Below are 26297 nucleotides of genomic sequence, written 5' to 3'. Positions count from 1 at the left end.
GCTCAAATGGGTCAAATGGGGCGAAGAACAGTGCGACTAAGATGCTTTCCACATGAATTCATGACTATCGATAACGACCCTTGCTCGTCGCTGAGGAATTGAGACGCGCAAAAAGTCGTAGCTTCAGGTCCACGTCCAAAGACATCCCCGTTGAATCTCGAGCTGTGCATATCGCGACGCCGGCAATGCAGAGATGAAAGGCTCAAAGTTAATAAGACCGGCACAGCAACTGCTGCAAAGCAGGCTGGTGAGTCTTTCAGCTTAATTTTCCTGCCGCTTTATCTATGAGCGTAAGCTAACCTCTAGATTTTCTTCAGCAGCAGCAACTCCCTACTACCAAAACCCCCTCGATCTCAACACAATTATGGCAGATCAGGTTGAACAGCTCAGAGTATGTTTTGCTCAAAGATGAGGCTAGGGAACCCCCGCAGGGAATAGCTCTCCAATGGCCACAGGATACGATGTATGTTGTAGTAACAAAGCTAACCGGCCTATTTTCAGCACATCGTCGACTTCCACGACAGCCCCCGAGGCAGCCAAAATAGCCGATGTGCTGACTGAGGATCTGGACCTTAAAACGTGAGGATGCCTCCCTCATTTTTACCTCTTCAAAGGCATACAAAGCCTCTTTACGTTTGCTCGGATACTTACGTTGGCCACCCTTGCCAATCGACAGGCATCCCAAGCCCACGCCCCAGCCACAGGACTCGCCCGTCGAAGAGATCCAGGAGCAGCTTTCACGATTCCCACGAAGCTTGCAGACCCTACACCTACAGCCCCTCCGACGGGAGACCCAGTACGGCATCCCTTCCTGCGACCTCCAGCTTCGGGCGTACAGCGCCCGGCCGATCGAGTTCTTTAGCGACTTTGCCCTACGTGCGGCCTACTACCTGGGTCTTCCGGCCTTTGGACCAACGCCTCTGCCTCGCATAATTCAGCGCTGGACAGTCCCGCGGTCGCACTTCATCTTTAAGAAATCCCAGGAGAATTACGAGCGCATCACGCTGCGCAGGCTGATCCAGATCCGTGACGGACACCCCGAGACTGTGCAGATCTGGCTGGCCTTTTTGCAGAAGCATGCTTATCCTGGTGTGGGTATGAAGGCCAACATGTGGGAGTTTGGAGCACTTGGTAAGCTTACTTGTTTATTGATGTTTTCTTGCTGTTGACCATTTTGGTGGGACACGCTGGGGTCCTTTGGCTAACTGGAGAAACTACTTTCCTATAGACGCGGCCAAGGAGATGGATGAGGCTGCCAAGAAGGCTGCTGAGGACATTGAATCGAGCTGGGTACACTTTGGCCAGAAGAAGCCGCTGGGTAGCGTCAAGGATGTCAAGGAGATGCTGCAGAAGGAGAGAGTCACTTTGGCGGGTGGAAGGTAGAAATCATGTTATCAGATGTAAAGTGCTGTACAATCAATTTGTGTATATGTATGAGAGTATAGATTTATTTCGATGTTTTCTTGCTGCTTTTTTTTTTTCCCCTTCTTCAAATGCACGTATAGTATCCGGTATAGATAGGTCTGGTGCAATCTTGAACTTTCAAAACGCCATGTAATCTTACATCTCAAAAATTATAAGGTCTTTACTTTGTCAACAAGCTGCTATTGTTTTCTGTTCATCAGGTTCGGGGTCTGGTTATCAAAAGTTGAATGAAGTTTTTGATGTTTTGTCCAGACCTGATAATTGAGCAAACCGTTATGCGCACGGTGCCACCCAAGGATCTCGTACCACTGCGCGTTTCCAAGAGCGTTCAGCAATTGAATTATCAGTGAAATATTCTAATATACACCACCTCCTCACGATTGAAAGCATAAGCCTGTCCAGCATCAAGAAAAAAATGTCGATCAGGCCAAATCCCAGGCTATTGAGGCCCGTTCTTCACCGGCTGCGGCCTCAGCAGCGATTATTCACAACATCGTCCTCGTATTATTCAACTTCTTCACCATCACCAAGCACACCATCACAAGGGGCAAAGCTTGAGATCCCCAAGGACTCAATCGTCTTCTCCGGAATTCAGCCGAGTGGCATCCCGCACCTTGGCAACTACCTCGGAGCTCTACGGCAATGGCGACGCCTGCAGGACTCGGCTGCGGCCGAGACCAGCTTGTATTTTTCCGTCGTGGACCTGCACGCCATCACCATGCCGCAGAAGTCTGAACAGTTGAGGCAGTGGAGGAGGGAGGCTTTGGCTGCATTGTTGGCCATTGGGTTGGACCCGAAGAGGTCTGTAATTTTTTACCAGTCTTCCGTGAGTATTTTCATAATCATTCGAACTTTCTTTTTCTTTTCTGTCATTTCAGTCGGCTTATTATTCTTTATCTTTATATGTATCTTTGCCTCTCCAATTTTCGCTATCATTTTCCCGTGGTTTGACCTTCCCCATGTCCCAATCATATAATGCCTCATTCTGCGACTTGCACTGGACAAGTCAATTTTGTTGCTAATGCTTACCACATGTACAGGTCCCAGCACATTCAGAGCTCATGTGGCTTCTGAGTTGCAATGCCTCGACAGGTTATCTCTCACGTATGACGCAGTGGAAGGTTCGTAACTATGCTAACCTACTTGCAAAAGCGTATCTTTCTGAAACTAACATTGAGTTGGATTTTGTTATGGATATGTAGAGCAAGTTGAATCTAGGTGATGAAGATGGGCTTACCCTGGACAACAGGAAGGTCAAATCGAGGCTTAAGCTAGGCCTTTTCTCATACCCAGTCCTCCAGGCTGCCGATGTTCTCGTCCACAGGTAAGAGAACTGACTTGGAATGCATTCTGTCACCCTCAAACAAAAGCACCTTTGACCAGCGACCCTACCTGCCTAAACCTTTGTTCTAATAAATTCCGAATAGAGCCACCCACGTTCCCGTTGGAGAGGACCAGGCCCAGCATCTAGAATTCGCCCGAGAATGCGCAACAAACTTCAATGCCGTATACGGCAAACACCTTGTAGCTCCTGAAACAATAACATGTAAGTTTCGGAATCCTCCATAACGCTCGGCTCATATTCACCCCAATATGGAACAAGACCCATCACTGACACGCACTCACCCGCAGCACCAACAAGCAAGGTCATGTCCCTCCGTGAACCAACCCAAAAGATGTCCAAGTCCCACCCGGATCCCCGGTCCCGCATCATCTTGACCGACAGCGCAGACGAGATCCGCGCGCGCATCAAGACGGCCGTGACCGACAGTCTCTACAACGTCGACTACGACCCGGTGGGCCGCCCCGCCGTCGCCAACCTGTTTGAGCTGCTCAGCACGTTTGGCAAGACCGGCATGGATGCGGCCCAGCTCGGCGGCAAGGGCGGGCCATTCTATGGCGCCCCCATCCAGGAGCTCAAGCAGGCCGTGGCCGACGCGGTCATCGAGGGCCTCGCGGGCATCCGGGAACGATATCTTGAGATCCTGGCCAAGGACGACGGCAAGTATCTGGACAAGGTCGCACTCGAAGGTGCCGTCAAGGCACGTGCAAATGCCGAAAAGACTATGGAGGTTGTGCGCGCTGCCATTGGGCTGGCGTGATGACAGTAAACTGCGATTTGCTGCCAGGTTACTTCGAGGTGTTCATGACCACCTGTGTGTTACCACACCAGCCCACACATGTAATTTGTTATATGTAATATTTCATTGGCGGCATATAAGATAAGTTGTGTATAGAATAGACTATGTGTAGATTTGACGTGTAGGTTTTATTATTTGAGATCTTTGTGTCCTATGGCTGGCTATCCTTCGTTGTTCTTTTCTCCCCCGAGGGTATTGACCGTGACCATTTCAGTGAGCGAAATTCCGAAAATCACTATTTGTTGCTCAAGATGAACACACCTTACGAAGCATACGCAAAGTTTGATCCTCTGCATGCCAGCCAAAACTCCCGGATGACTTGGTTTGTCTGCCGGCTTCCGCGGAGGCTGTGAATGCAACGATGTTAGTTTCACGGCTCTAGCTATAATGCGATGAGTTTTGAAGGGCCAAATATAGAACTACTCGCCTCAGGATCTTTTTCAAGAACAGCGTCTTCTCTTTTGGCGACACCTTGGAGCTAGGGAATGACATATCAGCCAATGCAGCCTCAAGCCATGTTTTGGCGTTGACATGTTGTGCTGCCAGCTTTTTCAACGGCTCGCTTAGTCTATCGAGCTCACTGCGAGCTGCGTTCCCGCCTATATTATGCATCAAAGACATGGCCAATGAGGGACCAAGATGAGTCATTACAGAGTCGACGGCTTGCTGAATAGACTCATCTGTCGTCCTGATTGTCAAGAAGGTAGTCTAAATCCGTAATGTCAGCAAAAAAGGTGTGTCTTTTTCTCCTTCGTCTTTTTACTTGAAGTGTTAGTAAGTAACCCGAGCACTCACCCAGAATTCGGCAGCGGCAGACTTTGGTAGCGTCTCGCGACCATCAAGCACCTTTAATGCAAAGATGAAGAAGAATTCTAGTAGAGAAGATGGCTGAAGTCGCATCATCACCCCAGGCTGTCGCTGGGCCACTCTATTTACCAGCTCAATGACGTTCTGAGATAGCTCGGTGTCGGCTTCAGGTTCTGTTTATGCAATGTTTTAATTCCAGGTACTCGGAAATTTTCTGTAAATAGATTCAGGCTGCAAAGGACTTACCTGGAAGGGATTGAAGCAGATCAATAGCCCATGGAAGTATTTTAGTCAATTGTTTAGCAGCTTCTTCATGTGAGCTACTAGCAAGCGAGCTCGTAAAAGCGCAAGCAGTGCTCACTACGTAGCCAATCCTCGGCGTGGTTGAACAATTCTGGCTAGTTAGATATTGAGAGATAATGTTTGCAGGAAAGACGAACGGTCCCGGCTCCGTCTCGGAGAAACCAGCGCGCAAGACGTGACAGATCGACTCGATAAGCTCGCCGTTGTCTGGGAACGCAGCCTGCAGCTGAACGAGCATCTGCATCATCTCGGACTGGAGATGAGGCAGTGATTCACTGACTGAAGATGCGGCCTTGGAAGACCCATCCAGATCTACAGGTGCCTCCGTAACAGCCTGGAGACCCTTGGCCATGCTCAAGATATACCTTAGGCTTTGGACGGCGATTTGTCCAGCGATTCTATCTGCAGACGCTACCTCTTGCGACTGGGACTGAGCTTCGGCGTAGTATCTAGCTACCAACGGATCAGACATTTCAAACCTCTCGGGTTGTTCCTTGAGCTGCAAGCAGCGATCCAAATCCATCCGGACGATGCGGTACAGATGACGTAAAGCCTGAAGTCTCGTCTCCTCGTCCGATATCGCTTGTATAACAGAGGCAATCGCCATGACGATCTTCTCTTCTGCGACAGGATCTATAGACCTTGACGAATGAATGTTTTCGTAGGATGAAATGAATGTAGCCGCCTCGCCAGTCAAGTGGGACCGACAGGACGAGCAAAGCGTGCAGATAGACTTGGCCGAGGGACCGGCTAGCATCGAGTCGCCCACTGCACCAAATAGGAGGTTGAGAGCTCCAGGCAGAAACTCGCCGTGGCGCTCAAAGTAGTCAGAGAACCGTTCAATAAGCGAGAGACCAGTTTGACGCAGTCGAACCGGTAGCTTCTCGCTTTGGCCCAGCAGGTCAAAAAGTCCGGATGAAAAGACTTTGTGGAGGAGCTCGTCATACTCGCCGCCGTCAGAGATGCAGTCAGACAGGGCGCTGAGGCAGAAAGCGGCCGCCTCCAGCTCTGCCCAAGCCTGCGCTGACAAGGCCTGTAGCAGTAAATCGACAAATAGCGACACGAGGCTTGCATTTGGTATAGTGCAGACCGTTTGAAGCAGGTCAGCAACGTCTTTGCGTGCCTCTACAAATCCAGCTCGCTCTGAGGAATCCCAGCCAGAGAAGGTGGCTGCTGGCGGGAACTGTATCTTCTTGTAACAGCAGCCCACAACCTGCATCACCAAACCTAGTGAATGCTGAACCCAAGCATCAGAATCTTTAGCTTCCTCGCTGAACATGGTGTCGACCATGGTTTCGACAAATGTGGCCCAGAATTCAAGCGCAGGTACAAAGATCTTGTCCTCGCCTACTGCGTAGCCTGCTGCACCTAACAGTCCCTTTAGGGCGGCGAGGAAGCGTTGTGAACGATGGTCAGTGCTCTTCTGAAGTTCGACAACCTTGGCGTCGGCAAAGGCTATCATCAGCATGCCAAACTGAACAGATTCAAAATCGAAATCTCCGCGGACCAGCTGCTGATATCGATTGTCAGACCATGACGTCTCGAACAGATTGATCAGCATATCGAAGCCTTCGCTCGTGAAAAAGGCAGAGTAGTTGGAGAGTGTGTCGGTGAGAAGCTCTATACTGGCTTCGTAAAGTTCGTCAATTATTAGGCATCGTATAACGGGAGGTAAAAGGGTACGTAGCGGTATAGTCAGCTCATCAGTCGATGATGATATGCGCTGATTATACATGACCCAAGGCTGCCATGGAAATTGCAGGTTAGAATACCGATATTAGCTTTGTGAATTTCATTGGAAGGCAGGCATACCTGTAGGCATTTGATAGCCTCTTCCTGGATACCAGTGCAATCTGTACCTGCAAAACCAGGATCCATTCCACGTGAAATGAGACAGGCGACATCACGGCCTTCAGTGATGAGCTGATTGTGAGCCTGCGAGCTGTGTGATATGATTAGACTGATTTCTCTTTGAACCTTTGGGCGTTTTTGCCAAGACTTACTACTTTGCCGCATTCATGTCGGTCTTGCTTGTCTCCTCCACCAACGTAGCAGCAAACCATAGTGCCGCTCTCAGGGCGACAAAGTCCAAGAGACCAACTGTGGAATCAGCATCGTCATCTCTGGCCTCAGTTACTGGGACGCTGCGCTGTGTGTACAGGCAGTGTACTAGATGAGCTATACAGCTGGGCCATATCTTGGGGAACTGGATGAAGCAGGTGACAAGTGCAGAGCACAGCTTTTTGGTCACCAGCGCACCTGACCCATCACGCAAAGACCGTACAAACCATTCAATAAGGTTTTGTAATAGTTCATTTGCATCAGTTTCCGACAGCGTTGAGCTGTGATGAGTATTAACGAATTAGTCGATCGTCAACTCCAAAGGAGAACAACAGACGATGAGTTTAGCGATCATAATTACCTCTCAGTGTTTAGCTTCACAATAATGGTAAGAGCACCGAAAAACTTGATTGTGTCATTCGAGTTCACCAGTAAGCTTTGGGCCAGTTGCCAGCCCTCGGGAGACTTTTGCACCCGATGGAGCACCTCTTGGATCCGTGATATTGTCTCCGGAGGACCTGGCTCATAAAGTGCCAAGATCAACTGAGGTACAAGAAATTCAATGGAAGGGCCTGGTCAGTAAAGAAAGGCGTTGATACGTTGGATGGCAGATTAAATTATTTGACTTACGGCCTCAACCTCTTCCAGCGAGGAAGGAAGAGGCAGTCCCTGTTCCCCCTGCATGATGCGGTGCTGTAGGGGCACTAGGCGGAAAATACCCTCATGCCCAGTCCAGCAAGAGCTGCAGGTGATGATTTCTTTTCCTTTTCGTCTGCTTGTTGCCAGCGCTGTCTGCCTCAACCTTCGGTTACATGCGAACCAGGTCGTAAAATTGTAAAGATCTGATTGAGGGGGGCGAACTGAACTTCATGAGTGACGACGTCGCAACCAAATTTTTGAGGTTCGCTGTAATTTACGCCTGGGACGTGCAAAAAACAGCCCAGGTGAAACAGGCGTTGATTTTTCCCTCGTTGTTGAAAAAGAAGAATGGAGACACCTGTTGGGTAAAGTGAGTTGACGTCGCCATGAGCTTCCTAAATGCAGACAGGCTGGGGCGAAGTGAAGCTGCTTGCAGTTGAATTTGTGGATGCTTGATAATACATGCTGGATACTACAGCGCGTCATTAGCAGCTGGCCGCATTGGCAACGAAACCCGTTTCATGATTTTATTTAACCATCTGGGGACAGGCTCCGTAGTCCAGCTGACGGTAATTATTGTATATTGTATTTATTCGCATTTATTCAAGCATTTTCTACAGGGAACAGGCGGGATGTCGACAAGCCATGATTGTTTTCGAGACATCGTGCAGTGTTTTGGTGGGGCAACTCTACCTAACCAAAGGCCGTCTAAACCGTTAATGTTAGCAGTTCGCTACAATTTGCGGGGCTCCTGTGGACCTTTGTCTCCTACCTACACATGCATGCGCACCATACGTCCAGCTCCTGTGTCCAGCACCCCTCATCCACTAGCTCCGCACTCCTCCATAATTGACCTTCCTAGGCGGCCTCGATGAATAGTACGTACTTCAGGCTGCTCCTGACGTCTGCGAGATCGTCCAGCTACAATTTCATTCCGCCTTGCACAATTCCCAGATTCATTGTTCCACAACAGCATCAACGCCCATCCCGAGCAGTAGTGCCTGCTCCCTCGAGCTGCCGGCAGTTCGTGCGTTGGTTAAACTCCTCTGCCCAATCTCCGTTCATCATGAAGACGGTTGTGACTTCGGATCGCCTCGCGGAGCTGCGGGGCTTGATGAGAGCGCGCGGCATAGATGTTTACAGTAGGCTATTTCCGCGCCCCCCGGTCTAAAAGTAATAAGCTCTTTGACTGATGCGTAACACTGTGTTACTGGCTGTAGTCGTCCCAACCGAAGACGCACACTCGTCCGAATATATTGCGCCCTGCGATGGCCGCCGAGAGTTCATCAGTGGCTTTTCCGGTTCTGCAGGCACCGCCGTTGTGACCAACGACAAAGCCGCTCTGGCAACCGATGGCCGGTACTTCAACCAAGCTGCGACAGAGCTAGACAACAACTGGGAGCTGCTGAAGCAGGGCCAGCCCGATGTCCCGACATGGCAGGAATGGTCAGCCGATCAGGCTGCGGGGGGAAAGACGGTTGGCGTGGATCCTACCCTGCTGTCAAGCTCCGAGGCCAAGGCACTCCAGGAGAAGATCAAGTCCAAGGGCGGCAAGGATTTGCTTGCCATAACAGACAATCTGGTTGACTTGGTCTGGGGTAGGCACAAACCCTCACGCCCGAGCAACCCCATAGCCTTCCTACCAAAGAAGTACTCCGGAAAGGATACCGAGCCTAAACTGAAGGAACTTCGGGAGGTCCTGGAAAAGAAGAAAGTATTCGGCTTTGTAATTTCTACCTTGGACGAGATTGCCTGGCTCTTCAACCTTCGTGGCAGTGATATTCCTTACAACCCAGTCTTCTTCTCATATGCCGTCGTCACCGCCGATAATGCTACGCTGTATGTCGACGCATCGAAGCTTAGCGAGGAATCCCATGCCTACCTCAAGGAGAACAAAGTCGATATCAGGCCCTACGAGAGCATTTTCGAGGACTCTGAGGTATTGGCCAAAAGCCTCAAGCCTACCAAGGACCAGGGAGATGAAAGCAAGATCAAGAAGCTTGCCATTTCGAACAAGACATCATGGGCTCTCAAGCTCGCACTTGGCGGGGATGGTGCTGTCGATGAGATCAAGAGCCCGGTCTGCGATGCCAAGGCTATCAAGAACGAGACTGAACTAGAAGGCATGAGGCAATGCCACATCCGTGATGGCGCGGCGCTTATTGAGTACTTTGCTTGGCTCGAAGACCAAGTAGCGAACAAGAAAGCCACCCTCAATGAGGTTGAGGCTGCAACCAAATTAGAAAACTTGCGTGCAAAGCACGATGACTTTGTCGGTCTATCCTTCACGACGATTTCTGCTGTGGGTGCAAAGTAAGTATTCAAGCCTCCCTAGAACCACAGGAGGCAGTAGCTAACCTCGCAAACTTTAGTGCCGCCGTCATCCACTATAAGCCCGAGGAAGATTCGTGCGCAACGATTGACGCCGATTCTGTCTACCTCTGTGATTCTGGGGCACAGTTCCTGGACGGTACGACCGATACCACCAGGACATTGCATTTCGGGAACCCCTCAGAAGCTGAGAGGAAGGCGTATACCCTGGTATTGAAGGGAAACATGGCTTTGGACATGGCTATATTTCCCAAAGGCACTACTGGCTTTGCACTGGACCCCTTTGCTAGACAATTCCTCTGGGTAAGTAGTGAAGAACGAGAGAAGTATGGGTTGTGTTTTTCTCTAGCCAGCTTGTGCTAACAAAGACTCTAGCAAGAAGGATTGGATTACCGACATGGCACCGGTCACGGTGTCGGCTCATACCTCAACGTCCACGAGGGTCCCATTGGCATTGGCACCAGGAAGCATTACGCCGAAGTCCCACTCGTTCCGGGTAATGTAACATCTATTGAGCCCGGCTTTTATGAAGATGGCTCTTATGGCATCCGCATCGAGAATATTGCCATGGTCCGTGAGGTCGAGACCAAGCATATGTTCGGCGACAAGCCATATCTTGGTTTTGAGCACGTCACCATGGTGCCCTACTGCCGCAGACTGATTGACGAGAGCCTCTTGACACTACGTGAGAAGCAATGGCTGAACGATTACAACAAACTCATTATCGAGAAGACGAGTGGTTTCTTCAAGGAGGACAAGTTGACCATGGCATGGCTTGAGCGCGAAACACAGCCCTTTTGAGGAGTCCGGCGAAGTTACTGGATTCTCTATAATATCATAATTATGTTGCTAGTTTCAAGCAGGTTGCATGAGGAGCATTCAAAAGTGCGCAAATGCAGATAAAGCAAATGTAACACCGAACGACAGCTTGAAAGGGGTGTTGCTGCGGAGGGCGGACAGAACCCGCGACGACTGTGCTCTTTCCTTAAGGCGGAACTGATGCACCAAGTCTATACCGTACTTGGCCGCCACCTACGGGCATGTCAATTACAAGGTTCAAAGTACTCGAAGATTTTGGTTCCAAGGTCAAACATACTGAGAAGGCAACTATCGTGAGGCCCATGAGCAAGACGAGGGTGCGCGAGAAAACACTGACAAATAACCCGGATAAGAAACCTACCTCGAGTGAATATTGTTACTATGTCGTCTCCCTTGAATGCGACAATGGTCACATAGGTTCTTTTGCAATGAGATTAACACACCTGTCACGCTACCGCCGGACACCTGCCGTAGGACGTCCGAATTGATGAAGCCATCCTCTTCTTCAATTTCAAGTACTCCGCCAGTCGTTGGGGACCAAGTTGATGCCGAGCTGCTGGAAAGCGCATCCAATCTGTAGGGCTGCATCTTACTCCGGTATGCGAAATGGCCAATGCCGAGCGAGGCTCCCAATGCTAGAGGAACACACCTTTGGGCCAGGGCCCGCCGGCATAACATTGCAGTGGCCATGATATATCTGTTATCCTTGAAATCTGAATTCGGAGTAAAACAGTACAGAGGAGATGTAGAGGCGTGAGGAATTCTCCTAGGCCAAGTTTAATCCCATAGGGGTCATACTACATTAGATACCCAAGATGCAAAGCCCAGGTACTCGATGCTAGTGCAAGTAATTGATGACGTCGACTACTGTGGGGGAGACTGAAAGTTGCAGCTTGGTGGTGTGGCTGAAGCTAGTGTGGGCCCGCAACCTGTAGTGCAGTGGGAGGGTGGCGGTGTGATTGACGCGTGAAGTCGCGTCCAATTCTACCTCACCCGTGTTTACCCCCAGGCCCGAAAGCCCACCAGCTCCTCCCTCTCCTCCACAATTACCTTCCAAGTCACTTTTTATTACCTCCCACCCGCGAGGGCTCTACCAGAGCCATAACGCTGCACACACAGTGTTAGAGATATTTTGGACGGGTCGATATATCTACTGCCATATCTGCATCCTTAATAAACCCCAATACCGCCAACGCGACAACGCCAACCACAAACGCGATGCCACGACCGGTACGATCTCGAGTCGCGCCGGCAGCACCAAAAGGGAATGCTGCCGGCGTCACTCGGGCTGCTGATCCCGAACCAGCCAAGAAAGCGGCCACCACGCAGGCTAGCCAAGTCGATGCAGTAAGCGACACGAGTAGTGACATCTACGGACTCAGCGACCGCGAAATCGAGCGCCAAGCGACCCGGCGCGCCTCTGGAGGTACCGCACAGGTGAAATCCCAGCAGGCAAAAGCCTTGGGAGATTCCAAAACTCGACGCGATGCTGCAATGAGTCGTCTGGACGACCTCAGCTCGACCTCGGCATTGGAAGGACCTTCGACGGTTAGGAAAGCCAGCTCCACCACCGTGCGCGCTACCCGGCGGAGTTCCAGCAGGCTGCGGCGGAGCGCGCCGGATGCGTCAGGACTCGATGTTATGGACGACTCTGAGCTTTTCGGCGGGGACTTTGACGATCTGGACGTGGATATCAGCTTGGGGGAGGATTCTGTGTTGGCTGGTGGTCAACGGTCGACCGACACGTCTTCGTTCAATGTGGGGCTTTTTAGACGGGGCCGCCCCCGTCAATCGAGTATTGTCGGCCGGGATGATGCGCCTATTCGCCCAAGTAGCCGAGGCCCAAATACACCCAGTATCAGTACGACCTTCAACATCGGAACCTTCAAGAGGCGGGCCAGGGAGCAGAGTATTCTGGGCAGTAGGCGGAAGGCTCGGCAAGAGCCAGACGAGACGGAACCGGCAGGCGAAGAGGAGCAACTGGAGGACAGTGAGATTGGATCGGACGAGGAGGTGATTCCAGAAAGTGTGATTGGGTCGCCTAGTCGTAGGAGGACGACTCGCGGCTCCGATATAAGGGATAGAGAGCCATCTTTACCTGCTGTGGATACGAGTCCTGAAGAGGGATCTTCGCGGAAGAGAAAATCAACAGACGGCCAGGATGGCTCATCGAAGCGTCCTGCGCTGGCATCCGGCGATGTCCCGCAAGATTCTGTCGAGAGCGACTCGGAGCTCAGCTTGCCACCTCTCGACGATACACCATCCACTCCAGGCCATGACACAGCACGACGCACAGCTGTGGATGATGACGATGACATACTGGCGCCACCCGCCAGCAGCAGCTCATCCGATGCCAGCCCCACCAGCTGGCCGTCGCTACGAAATCTGCCTCGCAATAGACAACGCCGAGCGCTGTCAGATTCTCGCAAAACACCAGCTCCTGTCCACGGTGACGATGCGTTGTCGGACATGTCATCCCCACCGTCGCTAACACACTCGCCTAATTATGTTGCGGCAAAAAACAAGAACACACGTGGGGCAGCTGCTGCCGCAAAAAATGCCCACAAGGCCTCACCAAAACTTACTACCGCCGAGCTCACGGCAATGTTGCCCAAGAGGAGGCAAAGAACTGTACGAGATGACCAGTCCGACGATGAGTTTGACTCCACAATAGTGGCAAACGAGGCAGACGAGCTGTCATACGTTGAGGGGTCTAGAGCACGACGCGCAAGAAGACCTGCGAGGCCTTTGGCCGAGTCCAAAGCCCCAATCGCCCGGGCACAGATGACCAAAGGAGGGAAAAGGCGTGCTCGGAGGACCTATGGCTCCCGGGCCAATGCGGGCTCCGACAAGGAAAATCAAGATGGAGAAGGTGAAGATGACACAATACAAGTTGCAGCTGATGAAGAGTACCGGTCAGAAGACGCATTGGCGGATGAAACCATGGATGCGACTGAAGCCCATGTGGAACTTCCAGGCGTATTGAGCGAAGAGCTTCAACAGGCGGCGCAAAAGTTCAAAGAAGTTGATCGGTGGGAAATGGAATTTGAAGAGGTTACGGAACCGTCGTCACCTGGAGCTGCAGCTGCTCGGTGATCTAAGCGGGTATAAGCTTGCTTGTTCGGAAGAGATTTGAAGGGAGATTCCACTTGCTCCTTTTTTTGTTGAGTCGGTTGCCACTTTGCTGAGGTCTTTGTATACGTACTCTTGATTACGGATGGAAGTCGGGATCTTTATACCCCGTGGGCTGTGGTTCTGTTGGAGTTGGGCGTACACGGAGCAACTGCGATGTTTTGATGAATGTGAGGGTTCTGTCCACGCTCATAATCAGAGATTTCTGTATTTGTGTTCATCAAGCGAAGTCGGATTTTGACGCAAAGATCGATTTCTTGGGAACAATCAAAAACTTTTTTTTTTTTTGAAGCTACCGTCACCTTGACTCATAACGCCTGAACGCCCACGCCTACATCAAGATGAAAATCACCCTGGGAAACATTGCATGCAAAAGTACTTCAACTCTCGTCTGTTCTTTCGATCAAACGCATAGGTTCTTGTAAATGACTCATGAGAAGCTTGCATAGTCCACTTGATGATCTACAACACGAACGTGCTCTGCTATTTGGTTTGCATCCCTGAATGCCGTGGTGATAGTATCCGGGACCAACCCTTGCAGCATGAGACCCTGTAGTTGGTTTGGTTAGTGGTGAGTTTCCCTGATTACTCGTAGGTCTAAGCCGAAACCTTGACATCTTAAACTGACCTGCTTGACAGTAGCAAAGCTGTCCTCCTTGGCCGTGTACTCGCGAATGACCTCCTGAGTATCGAAATCGACGTAGAGCCGTGTGTCCCGCACGCGAACGACGACGTTGTCCAGCCTCATGTACAGACGAGCGAGCAGCAGCATGCGGTGCTCCATGACCCTGACCTTGACGCTAAAGATTGACACGCCATTGTCGTCCAGCTCCGACTCGTACAGGACCACCTCGTCAAAGAACAGGATCGGATCCCGTCGCTTGAGCAGCTCGATGGGGATCTGCTTATCGCTGCTGGGCGCCAGCCTGGGCGGCTCCTCGGTGCCGCGGTAGTCGGTGCTGTAACTCCAGTCGAACGGGTGTACGACCTCCTTTATGCCGCTCGTGTTCTCGCGCGAGCTGGACCAGGCACCAGCGTACGCGACCTGCAGCATGCCCTTGGCCGTCTTCTCGACGCGGTCCAGTGCCGCCTCGGCGGAGAAGGACATGGTCCAGCCGGAGGGCACGTGACGCACCGAGACGAGGTTGTCGCCAAAGATCATCTCGGGAACGGGGATGCCGATGCGGGCCGACATGGCGTCGATGGGCCCGGATTTGGAGATGGGGAGCTTGCGGGATGAGATCTCAAAGTTGCCCTGCCGGTGCACCTTGGTCGCCTGCGCGAGCTGGCTGGGGTCCGGGAAGGGCTCGTTGGGCGAGTCCACGTGCAGCATTTTGGGCGGTTGATTTGAGGCAGTTTTAAGTCCCGTATGCTAACTACCTTAGGTATGTACGGGTTGCTGCTCTCTTTGGAGTTGTTGAGGCGCGAAAAGGGGAGGGTTAAGAACCAGATCTTGTGGGCCAGCTCCGACTATTATCTTCGCATATATAACCGAAGAAGAGACTGTGCTCGCCAGCTTAATGCTTGATGAATCTTCTACGTGACGTAAAGGCCTATTGCGTTTGTCAAGGTATGCGGGGAGCTTCCAACTGGGAATATCATGGTTGCGGGGTTAGGGTCGGCCATGTTGGATACAATTGGGTACCTAGGTAGGTGCATTACTGTACTGTCCAACGGCAAGCACTTGTTGCGACTGAATCAGATAAACCCCACCGCATCCATGAACTCCTTCGCCGATATTCTATTTCCAAAATGGAAAGATTCAAGGGAACAAAATTTGACTTTGAAGCGATTGTGCGACCGTCCGCTTCTGGTCAGTAAGGTGCAACTGCAGGGAATCAAGAGGCGTTTTACCGTAACCATGTGCAAGGGTAGCATGATCCTGGTCGCTAGGCGAGGCCCAGATCCCGATGCAATATCAGCTTTGTTGCTGGGCAACCACAGCCCACCTCCGCAGCCGCCTGTAAACAATGCTGAGAAGCCCAGAACTAGCAACGAAACCAGGCGAGTGCCGAACACTAGAAATGCTCATTTGTTCCCAATCCCCGCAACAACCAAGCAAAGAAAAGACATTACCCTTTGTACCTTTCGTTTTCCATTTCGGAAAATCTCGCCTTGTTCCGCGGGCCAAACGTTTGCATAACCACCCAGTTTCCTGAATTGAGTCGTTTTACCGTTTTGGTTGATTCCGTCTATCCTGCTCTAATTAACTTCCTCTCCGCCGACATTGTACCTACGGACAAGCTTGGCGAGGTTCGATCTCGTGCCTCACCAAGTTGACACAAATTCCTCAAAATGGCAACAAAAGCTATTCAGCTCGAAGAGTGCTTCGAGCACCTGAATGTTAACGATGAAAACGACCATGGTGACAGATTGGTGCAAAAGTCCAAGGTCAGTCAATGGTGCAAGAACGGATAGAACTCTCCACGCCATAAACTGTCAATGCTGACATCCTCAGCAGATCTCCATGTCCACAGCGCAAATGTCTCATGGCAGCTCCAGACCGAACCTGTTCAAGGTCGCCCTACAATCGCAAAGCGCAAACACAGTCACGGCGGTGACACTCCCATCCCAGGCAGCCCAAAGAAAGATGGCTCCGCCGCCCAAGAGCAGAGAACCTCCTTCACCCAGCAAACACAAAAAGGATTCAGTCTCGTCCAGCGTGGATGAGCTTGCGCACGATGAAGCTGAAGCCCCGGCCCCGAGAGTACCCAAGGAATTCCACCTGGGAATGTTCGAGATCGGACGGCCTCTGGGCAAGGGAAAGTTCGGTCGTGTATACCTTGCCCGTGAGCGCACCACCGGCTTCATCTGCGCACTCAAGGTCCTGTACAAGAAGGAGCTCGAGTCTGGCAGTGTCGAAAAACAGGTCCGCCGAGAAATCGAGATCCAAACGAATCTCTGCCATCCAAACATTTTGAAGATGTACGGTCATTTCCATGACAACAAACGTATATTCCTCATCCTTGAATTCGCCGGCAAAGGTGAATTGTATAAACACTTGCGCAAAGAAAACCGCTTCCCGGAGTGGAAGGCCGCCCAATATGTCGCTCAAATGGCCAGCGCCCTTAAGTACCTCCACCGGAAGCACGTCATACACCGGGATATTAAGCCCGAGAACATTCTAGTTGGTCTTCACGGAGAATTGAAGATTTCGGATTTTGGTTGGAGCGTACATGCTCCTAACAACCGTCGCAAGACGCTTTGTGGCACTCTCGACTATCTTCCACCCGAGATGGTGACCAAGTCTGGCTCCAAGGAGAACTTTTATGACGAAAAGGTTGACCTTTGGAGCTTGGGCGTCCTGACTTACGAGTTTGTCGTTGGCGAGGCACCCTTTGAGGACACGCCGGTTATGACACAAAGGAGGATTGCCAGGGCCGACATGACTATCCCGTCTTTCGTTAGCCCAGAGTGCCGTGATCTGATCAAGAAGGTAAGCTTTAAGTGTACTCCCCGCTGACATATATGCTTGAATCTTGTGCTAACTCGTGCTTACTGTAGCTCTTGGTTATTGACCCTGTTAAGAGGCTCTCTCTGGACGCTGTCCAAAAGCATCCTTGGATCATCAAGCACTGTGTCAAGGGTGAGCGTGCCACGAACCGCGAGAAGGGCCGTGGTAGCGAGTGACCGAAGTAAAGGATCGTTTTGATGACATTATGATCGATTTTGTCTCACGTCCAAGAACTGTAATCATGCCGGCGTTGATCGGGAGTAACTGCATCTGGCAAGTGGTGTTCAAGGAGTTTTTTTTGGTTTGAATTATACAAGGGTTTCTGGGGTTTTTATCATTTTTGTATTTTGGCAGCATCAGGGATATTTTCCAGATCCTGCCGCTTTTTCATGATTATAATCGTACATGGCGCATTCCCAAGCACTCGCTGGCGGGCCTAAATGCCCTTTTCTGTTGGTATGACGCATCCAAATAAACGAAAGCCTTAGCGGTCAGTTCCAGGAAGATGTAAAAGAAAATTCTCAAAGCGTCGCTCACGTATTATTTGTATATCTCGTCAAATGGCCTGGTATCTGCGAAACAAGAGTCCCACACTTGGTTGACAACCTTGGTGGCATGCTCTGTGTCCCTGCACCTGGCACGCGCCCTGACCGACATAATAGCTCGTGAGCGTACGCAGTTCTGGAATTGTTGTGTCACAGTCCAGTTGCCTCTACTAAAGGCCTCTCTTGTCCACCTGCACTCTCCACTCAACATTGACGCACGGATCTGCAAAGAAAGGGTGAGGATCAGTAACAAGATCACAAAGACGATACCTCCAGATGGTTGCCACGCATGCTTCCAAGCTGTTTTCGTCCTTACCTCTGTGCATGCAGCGTGCCTCAGATCCTTCTCTCCAACAAAGTCCACCTGCCACCTCAGGTGATCGTAGGCGTGCACCATCTCGTGTGCCAGCGTGTCCTCCAGGTGCTTCCTATCCCGTATCGAGTTGGCACAGACCAGGATGCCGTGTTGCGGGCTGAAGCCGCCTGCCTGGCCCAGTATCCTCCCGTCCTCGGTCAGCCTTGAGGGACACCTGCGACAGACGACGTTATCCGCGTCGAGCTCGCCGCCCAGCAGCCGAATCTGGTCGCGCATGTAGCGCACGACGGGCGAGTAGCGGAAAAGCCAGTCGCGCTGCTCCTCACACCTCTTGAGGTCGCGCTCCTCGTTCGTCCGGTAAAGGTGCTCGCGGTAGTGGAACTGGCCCTCCTTGGTCATGCTGCCTGTCAGCACCTTGAAGTAGTTGACCCACTTGCTCGTCGCGGGATCGAACCCCGTCTCGGCCGGGTTGTTCTTGCGGATGTTGAGGCGCTCGCCGCCGTTGATCCGTAGCTTCACATGGTCTGGGGTTTCTTCGGACGTCTGTGGTTTCGGGATCGCCTCGGATGGCGTGTTCTCTTGTGGGGCCGCCATCGTAGTCTTTTTTTTTTTTTTTTGGTCCTTTCGTTATGGACTAATTATCTATATCGAAAAATGCGAACGAATAATAGTCGAAGTATCAATATGGGCGGTGATAGTGAAGCTGTGTATCAATTGACCTTGCTACTTCACGGTCTACCGTCGCTCACGCTGTCCGGTGAATGAATCTTGACGTTGTCTGATCCTTGCAAGTTTAAACCAGTCGCGCCCGGTAGTCGCGCATGACGGCACGGAATCCCGGGCGGTCAGCTAAGCGGACTTTTCTGCCCCGAACCCTTGAGAAACACGGGAATACGCCAAAGGGTATTGGTCCTGCACCGTGCGTCATTAGTGGGGTTTACCTGACGGGACATTTCAGCTCGCCAAATCCGTGCCTGTGCAGAAATACGCTGCGTTTTTAGATTTTATAATTGATAGTAGTATATGTTTTCACAACGTTTTACTATCCCCGCCTTATCTTTACGAGTCTTGTTTACCTAAACTAGATATCTAGTTTTTTAGATCTAAAAATTGCCAATCCTGGTGAATTTTTAATAGCTTTCTTATATGCGAACATCCCCATGTGAGAATAAAGAGCTTAGTGGATTGTGTATGAGAGCTTTAACTTTTCGCGTTATTTAGGCGGCCCACTGTAACAGTCATCCCTGCCCCATGGTCAACATAGACCGCCAAGCTGCGACATCGCTACCACAAATCGTTCACTCTTCTCGACCACAACACCCGCGCGCCCTTCACGGGGGACAAGAAAAAAAAAATATGGACCTGAAGGGCGTCGTCACGCATTCCGATCCTTGTAAGACCACACTGGAGAGAGCCTTTTAATACTCCCGTTAAGTATCCATTAAATATGTAGCTTCACGTGTATTTCATGTTTGCGGTTATGTCTTTTCGCAGACTTTTTGCTTGGTGTGTCGTGCGATAGAAGCAAATCACTCACTTACTTTTCGCTACCTTGGGTGTCGTAGCTATGAAGGCTCCGAAATCTTTGGGCACTGTGGTGATCAAGTTAGGTGAGTTTCCCTTGCGCTTTAAAATACATTTTCATATTCCGCATGCCCCTGCTCCAGCTGCGTGTGGGGTGATATACATTGGAGTGTTTTTACTCTAAAATCTCCATAGAGACTGACAGGAGGACGGACAGGCACCAGCTCCATCGTCGACGAGACGACAAAAAAACCTCTTCTCTCCATCTTGACCTTGATTGTTGAGACGGCCGTCAAGTTAAGGGAAGATGGACACAAAGTCGTCATCGTCTCTTCAGGTGCCATTGGCGTTGGGCTTCGTCGTATGGACATAGCCGTACGACCCAAGAAGCACCTGTCCAAGTTGCAGGTTTGTATTGCGTAATACTCGCTGTAGCTGCAATGATTTTACTGATGTTCGCCCTCCACTAAGGCTTTGGCAGCAATAGGACAATGCCGTCTTATGAGTCTATGGGACAGTCTCTTTACACAATTGAGACAGCCGATCGCACAGATTCTCCTTACCAGGAATGACATTGCAGACGTATGTATACCTTTAACTCTTGTCGACTGGTTTCCCAGGTGGACGGCAGTCAGGGTCTTGTGCACGCCCTGGCGAACTCACCGGTGTGATTACGCTGTGATGCTGATAAAACAACAAAAATAGAGGTCAAGGTACCTAAATGCCCAAAACACATTCATGGAGCTCCTTGACATGGGCGTCATCCCAATTGTAAACGAGAACGACACCCTCGCCGTCTCGGAGATCAAGTTTGGCGACAACGACACACTATCCGCTATTACAGCGGCTATGGTTCACGCAGAAATGCTGTTCCTCATGACGGACGTAGATTGTCTATACGACAAGAATCCACGAGCCCACCCAGATGCCAAGGCTATCGAAGTGGTGGAGGATATCGGAGCCTTAGCAGCCGATGGTTAGTCCCACCCCTGAATTGTCGAGAAATGGTCCATTACTGAGTGATATGGCGCAGTATCCTCTGCCGGATCTTCTTTGGGCACGGGAGGCATGTTCACCAAGATCGTGGCAGCAAGGCTTGCCACCTCTGCGGGAGTCACCACCATCATTGCCAGGGCATCAAACCCAGGCAATATCCTCAATATTGTGAAGTGGATCGAGGCGAACCCAGCTGCCACGTCGACTAGGACCAGTGTGAACGACCACGCGGACTCTTCCCAGCCCGGAAGTGATTCAGGCGTTCAGCCTCCGCTGCACACACGGTTCCTCCCATCAACAGATCCCATCAGGGACCGCTCCTTCTGGATCCTTCACGGACTCAAGCCACACGGGACAGTTTACATAGACCAAGGCGCGTACCAAGCACTGCTGGACAAGGCCGGCTTACTCCCCGTAGGCGTGGTGGACGTCGATGGGCATTTTGCACAACAAGAAGCCGTCCGGATTGTGGTGGTCGAAAAGAAACTGTCAACGCCGACCCCTGACGGAAAGTATTGGGAGGGCTCCACCAACGAGGTTGGCCGAGCGCTGGTGAACTACTCATCGGCCGAGATAGCCAGAATCAAGGGTCACCAAAGCACCGATATCAAGGATCTACTCGGGTACGCCGACAGCGAATACGTCGTTCACCGGGCCCAGATCAGTTTCTTTAGGAGGGAAAGCAGACCAGTCTCCCCAACCATGGAGATGGAGACCATAATTCGGGGGATTGGAAGCTACGAGGTTACGCACTAAACGGGAGACAAGCAATCTTGAACTTTATGTACCTACGTAACGCGTATGGCTGGTTATGATGCATCTGCGACCTGGCGCCTTGACTGCGTAATGTGGTATAGTATCTACAAACTACCGCAAATAGACATGCAACTTCCACTCCAGATTAAATAAAGGTTTCCTGAACGCCTAATACTCCTAAGCCCAATTTTTCAAAAGCAGGTCCCACCACATCCGCCACGAATAGCTTAACCCGTAGCGAACAAGGCATCTTCATCACGCAGATACTCGCCACAGTCGGATTGCCTGAAGCAAGTGATACCCGTAGGGTCGAGTCGTCGGGCGTCGGCGGTGCTCTTGGCGGTGAGGCCGAAGCCCAGGGGGACGTCTTGCATGTTGTAAACCACAATACCCTGGTGCTCGGGGCAGTCGTCTGTCTGCCGTCCTACATGAGCCTTGACGACTGAGGGCAAGCAAGAAAAAAGTCTAGTGTTAGCTACATGATCACTTTTTGTCAAAACGCAAGAGAGAAATCATGCCGGGCTGTGTGTGTGTGTGTGTGTGTGTGTGTGTGTGTATTCATACCATTTCCACCGTAAAGGAAGGGCATCTCGCCGTTTGAGCGAACCCACATCTTGTACCGAGCATGCTCGGAGAGGATCGGGAGGGCGGTGATGTGTAGACGGAATTTTCCAGACTGAATAACGCTTGCTGTTAGCAGGGGTGGTTCGGCACACAGTCTTTAATCTCGAAAGCTGGAATGCTGGTAGAGAACAAACCTTTGTAAACTTGCCCAGGCAAGTACCAAGCGACATCAGCTTATCCCTCGCTATCGTGGTGGCCAGGTTCGCTATGCTGAGCTTGACATAGTAGACTCGATCCTTGTGCAGGCGGAAAACATAGCGGTCGCCGTCCTCGAGGGGAGCGATCAGGCTCTTGAGGGAGTTGCCGGTATAGTTGGCCAGCTTGGCCAGCAGCGTTTGCGTCTCGGTATCTGTCAGAGGGCGCATCTCGGCTATTTTGGAGGGGATTTGATTGACCTTGATGCGATAGGTAACCCGAACTCCCTGGGGATGCTGTCGCGATGCGCCTTACAAAAAAAAGTTCCTGCGAGTCGCGACCCCACGAAATTTTCGATAAGATAAGGAAGGTGCTGCATCCACATCAAGTTTCCACTAATACCCGCAATCCCGCCGCCGCCAGCCGAAGCCGCACAATCACGTATAAGTCACATGCAGGGTAGGTTCGGAAGGATAATTGACTCAAAATTCCGAGCATGGATTTTTTCTCCCATTCGATGCTATGCATATAATGCCTTCTATGTTTCCTAGCTTGGGTATCTCTCTACTTCGTAACAAATGAAATATATGTACGTTATGTTGTCGAGACAGAAATCTAGTCTATGTGGTTTAGTTTGCTGCCAGCAGCGCTGCGGCGTCGGGTGCTGAGCTGCGATCAAGTTTCCCATCGTTCATGCGGGCTTGTTGAGCCTCCTCAGCCTGCCGTCTAAGTCTCTTCTTCTTCTCGTGGTTTCGGTAACTTGCGTAGCGAATGGCGCCAAGCGACAAGAGTGCCATCAGAATAAGGCCAAGGACACCTCTCCGTATGAGGACCCAACGCAGGCCCTCGATATCAGATTTTGCGTCACTGTTGAGTGTGACGCTGATTTTATAGTTGATTTGTTGGATCTGCATGGGCAAAATTATGTTAGCGCCAATCGATTTTTCTTCAACTTCTACACGATTGCCGAATCAAGAGTGATGGGCAAAGACAATGCTACTTACAGCACTTTCGGCTGCCTTCTGCTCCTCCCGGACAGCCATCCTCCTGTCGTTGAACATGCCCTTGACATTGTCGTTTAAAGTTAGGAGCTCCTGGTTGAGCGACTGAGTCAGGATATCGACCTCGTGCTGCACATGTGTCCGTTGCTGGCGAATCTGCTCGTCGTTGATCCGTCGCATGTTCCGGAGCTCCACGCTCAGCTCAGAACAAGCTGCACGGAACAGATACGACTCGTTATCCATGTCACTGCGGCTGTATAGACCGTCCTTGGCCTGGCCCAGATTTTGCGCCAACAACCCACGCACTGCCTTCATCGCAGTGATGGCCTGGTCCTGCGTGTAGCCACCCTCCTCGAGCCGCTTAACGAGGGAATACGTGTCAAAGTGGTGCACATACGGAGCCGGCTTGAGGTGCGGATGCTGCGTCTGCATCATCTCCGGGCTGCCCATGTGTAATATCGTGTCCATCGGCCCACTAGACCGGGTCTTCTTTAACTCCCCAGCCATGTCTTCGGCACCTGGGGGAGGAGGAGGCGGTGCCGTCGGGGCCGAGAGCTCGATCACCGGAGGGATATCCGTCGCGCTACCTGCCGGAGCATTTTTTAGGCTCTCGGCGGGAATAGCCTCCGTCGGAGAAGCAGCCTTTATACGGCCTGACTTGGACGTACTGGACTGCGAGTCTGGCTTTAAAGTCGACTTGGTGGCATCGGCTTTGTTCTCGCCGGTCAATGGCTGTGGCTCAACGGCCTTGCCATGTCGTGCAACGTAGGTGGCTCGCTTGGGCGATGTTGCCCTCGCATAATTTGCGGTCTGTTGACATGTGATCGGCCGCCAATTCTCACACGCTGCCCTACGACGGGTCAGGTGCGTGGCAGCTTGAGTTGCCGACTCGCCGAAACGAGGGGCGCGGAATAGGTGCGGGTAAAGAAACGTCAACCTGGCAGTTGACATCACGGATGCCGGCTAAGATATCATGAGGCTAACAAGTAAAAGGTTGACATGGAATGATCCGTAGTAAGTAATAGAGAGAATCCAGGACTGCGCAATTCTCTTCAAATGAAATGCTGTTTGACAAGACGGAGGATGAGTTGTTGGAAGTGACCAAGGTTACGCAGGTTGGCATGCTTGAAGTCCTGAAACCGGTGGGTGGGCAATTCGACAACAATTGACTCAAGCCGATGTCGTCAAGGGTTAGGGGTGCCAAGAAAAGGCGCTCTGTCAAGTCTGTGTCGCAAACCCCCCTGGACTCAAAACAATACTCCACTACTACCTACTGTATGTACGGCAGGTCCACTGTATATGTCTAGCGGTAGTTACCTTATGTATTTTGAGTGCTTACGGTTGCAGTTCCATTGCCGTTCCTTATGCAAACATGACAGGCGCAGGGAGATATTGGGCTCGTCTTCAAAACCACAGGGTGTCCATAATATGAATTTGTATTCATGGAGTTTATGCATTGGATGCTTTCTGCCTTTCCATGGCTTGTAACACATCAGCTGCACTGTTAACATCGCCCTTGCGCTTCTTTCCACCTCTTTTCCGTTTTGCCTTGCCAGCCCCTTGTTCATTATCATCCCCATCGTTTCCCCATGCAGAGAGCTTTATATCCTTTTCTTCCAGGTCTTCTTCGTCGGCCATCCTGCTGGTGCCGAAACCCATGTCCATATCCTCTGCATCTCGTGTGCTGTCCTTTAGCATCTTCTTCAAGCGCTCTTCTCTCTCTGCCTTTTGCTTCTCTTCCTCTGACTTGGCCTCGGCGTTAAGACTCTTTGCCTTCCTGAGTGCTGCGAGCACTGCTGGATCGCTTGCGGCCGATGTTTTGCGAGACTCCTCCGATACAAGACCAGTCTTGGAGCCCTTGAACCAGTCTTTTCGAGCGACGGGTATTGCTGCCGTAGCCGACTGTGGTTGATCTACCGAATGACTTGCTTCTTTGCTGGCAGATTTTGAGGCTGTCCCTGTCCCTGTTCCAGTTTCATCGTCCTTCAGTCGCTTGCTGGGCCTTTCTTCAGAAACAGCACCCTCCTCGTCGGAGCTGTCGTCCGAGTCCGAATCCATTCCCGCCAGTGGATTGTAGTCCCCAACATCATTGAATATGTCGTCATCTTCCTCTGCTGCCGCTGCTTTCTTCTGTTCGGCTTCTTCCTGTTTCTTCTTATATATCTCGGGAACCTCCATTCCAAGAATCTCGGCATTCTTATCAGGAACAAATGCTGCCTTTTCCTCCAATTCCTCCGCTGCTAGTTTCCTGACTTTGCGTTTCTCATGACCATCCTGATCGACAATTATCATGACCTCTCTGCCTTTGCTGTCGCGCTCAAACCTCGTTCCCGGGGCCTTCTGCGCTCCAATTTTCTTGAACCTGTTTCCAAGAGCCTGTTCCTCTTTGGCCTTGGCGGCCTCCCTTGCGGCCTTGAGCTCGGCCAAGATTTGATCTCTTGAACGCTTTCCACCGGGTGCAACAGGCTTGGTTGCAAACTGACCCTTCTTCTTGGCTTTCTCCTTGGTGATTGCTTGGACCTCTGCACTTTCTATCTGTTCAAAGGCATCATCAAAGCCATCTTCCTCATCCCCTTCCTGTGGAGACTCAGTCCTCTTAGCATCGGCGGATGGTGACCTTTCCTCATCAGCTGTGTTTTCACCCTTGCGGGCTTTGGCTAAAAGCTCAAAGTCGAGACCCTTGGGACGGCTATCGCTTTCGGCGAGGATCTTTCTACGTCTTGCTTCGTACTCATCCTCGTCTATCTCCTTGTCGTCGCGTAGCTTCTCAATCGCCTTGAGCTTAGCATCGCGCTCAGCGTCTGCATCATCGCCATTCCTGAGCCTGGCCCTGTCGACGTAGCCCTCGGCAAGCCTGCTTCCCTTGGGCGCTGAAGTGCGAAATCGCTTCTGTTTCTGGTTGGCCTGGTCTCTCTCGGCAAGCTGCTTTGCAAACAAATTATGACTACTTCCGCCCAAAGATCGCCTGGTGAGCAGCAAGAACTTAGTTAGTACAAGTCCGACACCCTCTGTCAATGCAACTTTGCATGTTCACTTACGGCGTCATCGGGATACTTGACTTGAGTCGCGATCCCAAAGCAGAGGCAACTGCCGGTTTAGTGGCAGATGGCGAATCATCTTCCCCACTGGATTTTGCCTTTTCGCCGTTGGCCCCGATCAGCCTCCGAAATTGATCGTTGTTCATGTTGGCGACAACATGGTCGACAAGTCAAGTCCGGGGTGGTGGAGATGGGGTCCATTGCATCACAGCGCGATATAGTGGATCTTTTTTTTCGTGACAGAAGGATC

General features: G+C 51.3%; 12 protein-coding genes across 12 annotated transcripts; 5 read left to right on the top strand and 7 right to left on the bottom strand.

The window, feature by feature from the left end:
• The first annotated feature begins 36 nt into the window (after positions 1 to 36).
• Positions 37 to 3685, top strand: PgNI_08877 (uncharacterized protein). The gene is made up of 10 exons (XM_031128867.1): positions 37 to 247; positions 318 to 391; positions 502 to 579; positions 677 to 1131; positions 1229 to 1379; positions 1813 to 2251; positions 2466 to 2546; positions 2628 to 2749; positions 2853 to 2971; positions 3058 to 3685. Exons 1-10 carry the CDS (start codon positions 194 to 196, stop codon positions 3525 to 3527), a joined length of 2043 nt encoding a protein of 680 aa, XP_030978515.1. The 5' UTR covers positions 37 to 193; the 3' UTR covers positions 3528 to 3685.
• Positions 3686 to 3944: 259 nt separating this feature from the next.
• On the bottom strand, positions 3945 to 7948 carry PgNI_08876 (uncharacterized protein; the record flags this gene model as incomplete). The annotated part of the gene is made up of 7 exons (XM_031128866.1): positions 7368 to 7948; positions 7099 to 7280; positions 6680 to 7018; positions 6489 to 6618; positions 4620 to 6420; positions 4362 to 4546; positions 3945 to 4274 (listed from the first exon to the last, which is right to left on the bottom strand). Exons 1-7 carry the CDS (start codon positions 7419 to 7421, stop codon positions 3945 to 3947), a joined length of 3021 nt encoding a protein of 1006 aa, XP_030978505.1. The 5' UTR covers positions 7422 to 7948.
• A 272-nt stretch (positions 7949 to 8220) lies between these two features.
• Positions 8221 to 11472, top strand: PgNI_08874 (uncharacterized protein). The gene is made up of 5 exons (XM_031128864.1): positions 8221 to 8518; positions 8597 to 9689; positions 9749 to 10010; positions 10083 to 10883; positions 10970 to 11472. Exons 1-4 carry the CDS (start codon positions 8248 to 8250, stop codon positions 10506 to 10508), a joined length of 2052 nt encoding a protein of 683 aa, XP_030979171.1. The 5' UTR covers positions 8221 to 8247; the 3' UTR covers positions 10509 to 10883; positions 10970 to 11472.
• On the bottom strand, positions 10587 to 11216 carry PgNI_08875 (uncharacterized protein; the record flags this gene model as incomplete). The annotated part of the gene is made up of 3 exons (XM_031128865.1): positions 10587 to 10739; positions 10804 to 10858; positions 10888 to 11216. 3 exons carry the CDS (start codon positions 11214 to 11216, stop codon positions 10587 to 10589), a joined length of 537 nt encoding a protein of 178 aa, XP_030979173.1.
• A 272-nt stretch (positions 11473 to 11744) lies between the features above and the next one.
• Positions 11745 to 13622, top strand: PgNI_08873 (uncharacterized protein; the record flags this gene model as incomplete). Its single annotated transcript, XM_031128863.1, has 1 exon — positions 11745 to 13622. The coding sequence occupies one exon, from the start codon at positions 11745 to 11747 to the stop codon at positions 13620 to 13622; it is 1878 nt and encodes a 625-aa protein (XP_030979161.1).
• Positions 13623 to 13953: 331 nt separating this feature from the next.
• On the bottom strand, positions 13954 to 15452 carry PgNI_08872 (uncharacterized protein). Its single transcript, XM_031128862.1, has 2 exons — positions 14287 to 15452; positions 13954 to 14208 (listed from the first exon to the last, which is right to left on the bottom strand). Exons 1-2 carry the CDS (start codon positions 14989 to 14991, stop codon positions 14089 to 14091), a joined length of 825 nt encoding a protein of 274 aa, XP_030979160.1. The 5' UTR covers positions 14992 to 15452; the 3' UTR covers positions 13954 to 14088.
• A 308-nt stretch (positions 15453 to 15760) lies between these two features.
• PgNI_08871 (uncharacterized protein) lies at positions 15761 to 17404 on the top strand. The gene is made up of 3 exons (XM_031128861.1): positions 15761 to 16049; positions 16120 to 17094; positions 17163 to 17404. Exons 1-3 carry the CDS (start codon positions 15954 to 15956, stop codon positions 17286 to 17288), a joined length of 1197 nt encoding a protein of 398 aa, XP_030978501.1. The 5' UTR covers positions 15761 to 15953; the 3' UTR covers positions 17289 to 17404.
• A 28-nt stretch (positions 17405 to 17432) lies between these two features.
• PgNI_08870 (uncharacterized protein) lies at positions 17433 to 18732 on the bottom strand. Its single transcript, XM_031128860.1, has 2 exons — positions 17974 to 18732; positions 17433 to 17880 (listed from the first exon to the last, which is right to left on the bottom strand). The coding sequence occupies exons 1-2, from the start codon at positions 18565 to 18567 to the stop codon at positions 17653 to 17655; spliced, it is 822 nt and encodes a 273-aa protein (XP_030979162.1). The 5' UTR covers positions 18568 to 18732; the 3' UTR covers positions 17433 to 17652.
• Positions 18733 to 19329: 597 nt separating this feature from the next.
• Positions 19330 to 21249, top strand: PgNI_08869 (uncharacterized protein; the record flags this gene model as incomplete). Its single annotated transcript, XM_031128859.1, has 6 exons — positions 19330 to 19366; positions 19539 to 19583; positions 19703 to 19905; positions 19969 to 20079; positions 20203 to 20473; positions 20531 to 21249. The coding sequence occupies 6 exons, from the start codon at positions 19330 to 19332 to the stop codon at positions 21247 to 21249; spliced, it is 1386 nt and encodes a 461-aa protein (XP_030978543.1).
• Positions 21250 to 21476: 227 nt separating this feature from the next.
• Positions 21477 to 22321, bottom strand: PgNI_08868 (uncharacterized protein; the record flags this gene model as incomplete). The annotated part of the gene is made up of 3 exons (XM_031128858.1): positions 22008 to 22321; positions 21814 to 21925; positions 21477 to 21691 (listed from the first exon to the last, which is right to left on the bottom strand). The coding sequence occupies exons 1-3, from the start codon at positions 22236 to 22238 to the stop codon at positions 21477 to 21479; spliced, it is 558 nt and encodes a 185-aa protein (XP_030978545.1). The 5' UTR covers positions 22239 to 22321.
• Positions 22322 to 22499: 178 nt separating this feature from the next.
• Positions 22500 to 23960, bottom strand: PgNI_08867 (uncharacterized protein; the record flags this gene model as incomplete). The annotated part of the gene is made up of 2 exons (XM_031128857.1): positions 22500 to 22916; positions 23013 to 23960. The coding sequence occupies 2 exons, from the start codon at positions 23958 to 23960 to the stop codon at positions 22638 to 22640; spliced, it is 1227 nt and encodes a 408-aa protein (XP_030979218.1). The 3' UTR covers positions 22500 to 22637.
• A 490-nt stretch (positions 23961 to 24450) lies between these two features.
• PgNI_08866 (uncharacterized protein) lies at positions 24451 to 26217 on the bottom strand. Its single transcript, XM_031128856.1, has 2 exons — positions 26048 to 26217; positions 24451 to 25974 (listed from the first exon to the last, which is right to left on the bottom strand). The coding sequence occupies exons 1-2, from the start codon at positions 26191 to 26193 to the stop codon at positions 24459 to 24461; spliced, it is 1662 nt and encodes a 553-aa protein (XP_030978995.1). The 5' UTR covers positions 26194 to 26217; the 3' UTR covers positions 24451 to 24458.
• Between the last annotated feature and the right edge of the window lie 80 nt (positions 26218 to 26297).

Source organism: Pyricularia grisea, assembly GCF_004355905.1.
Source record: "Pyricularia grisea strain NI907 chromosome V map unlocalized Pyricularia_grisea_NI907_Scaffold_6, whole genome shotgun sequence".
Lineage (NCBI taxonomy): Eukaryota > Fungi > Ascomycota > Sordariomycetes > Magnaporthales > Pyriculariaceae > Pyricularia > Pyricularia grisea.
The sequence above is the reverse complement of the archived record's forward strand: the minus strand, read 5'-3'. Positions and strand labels throughout refer to the sequence as shown.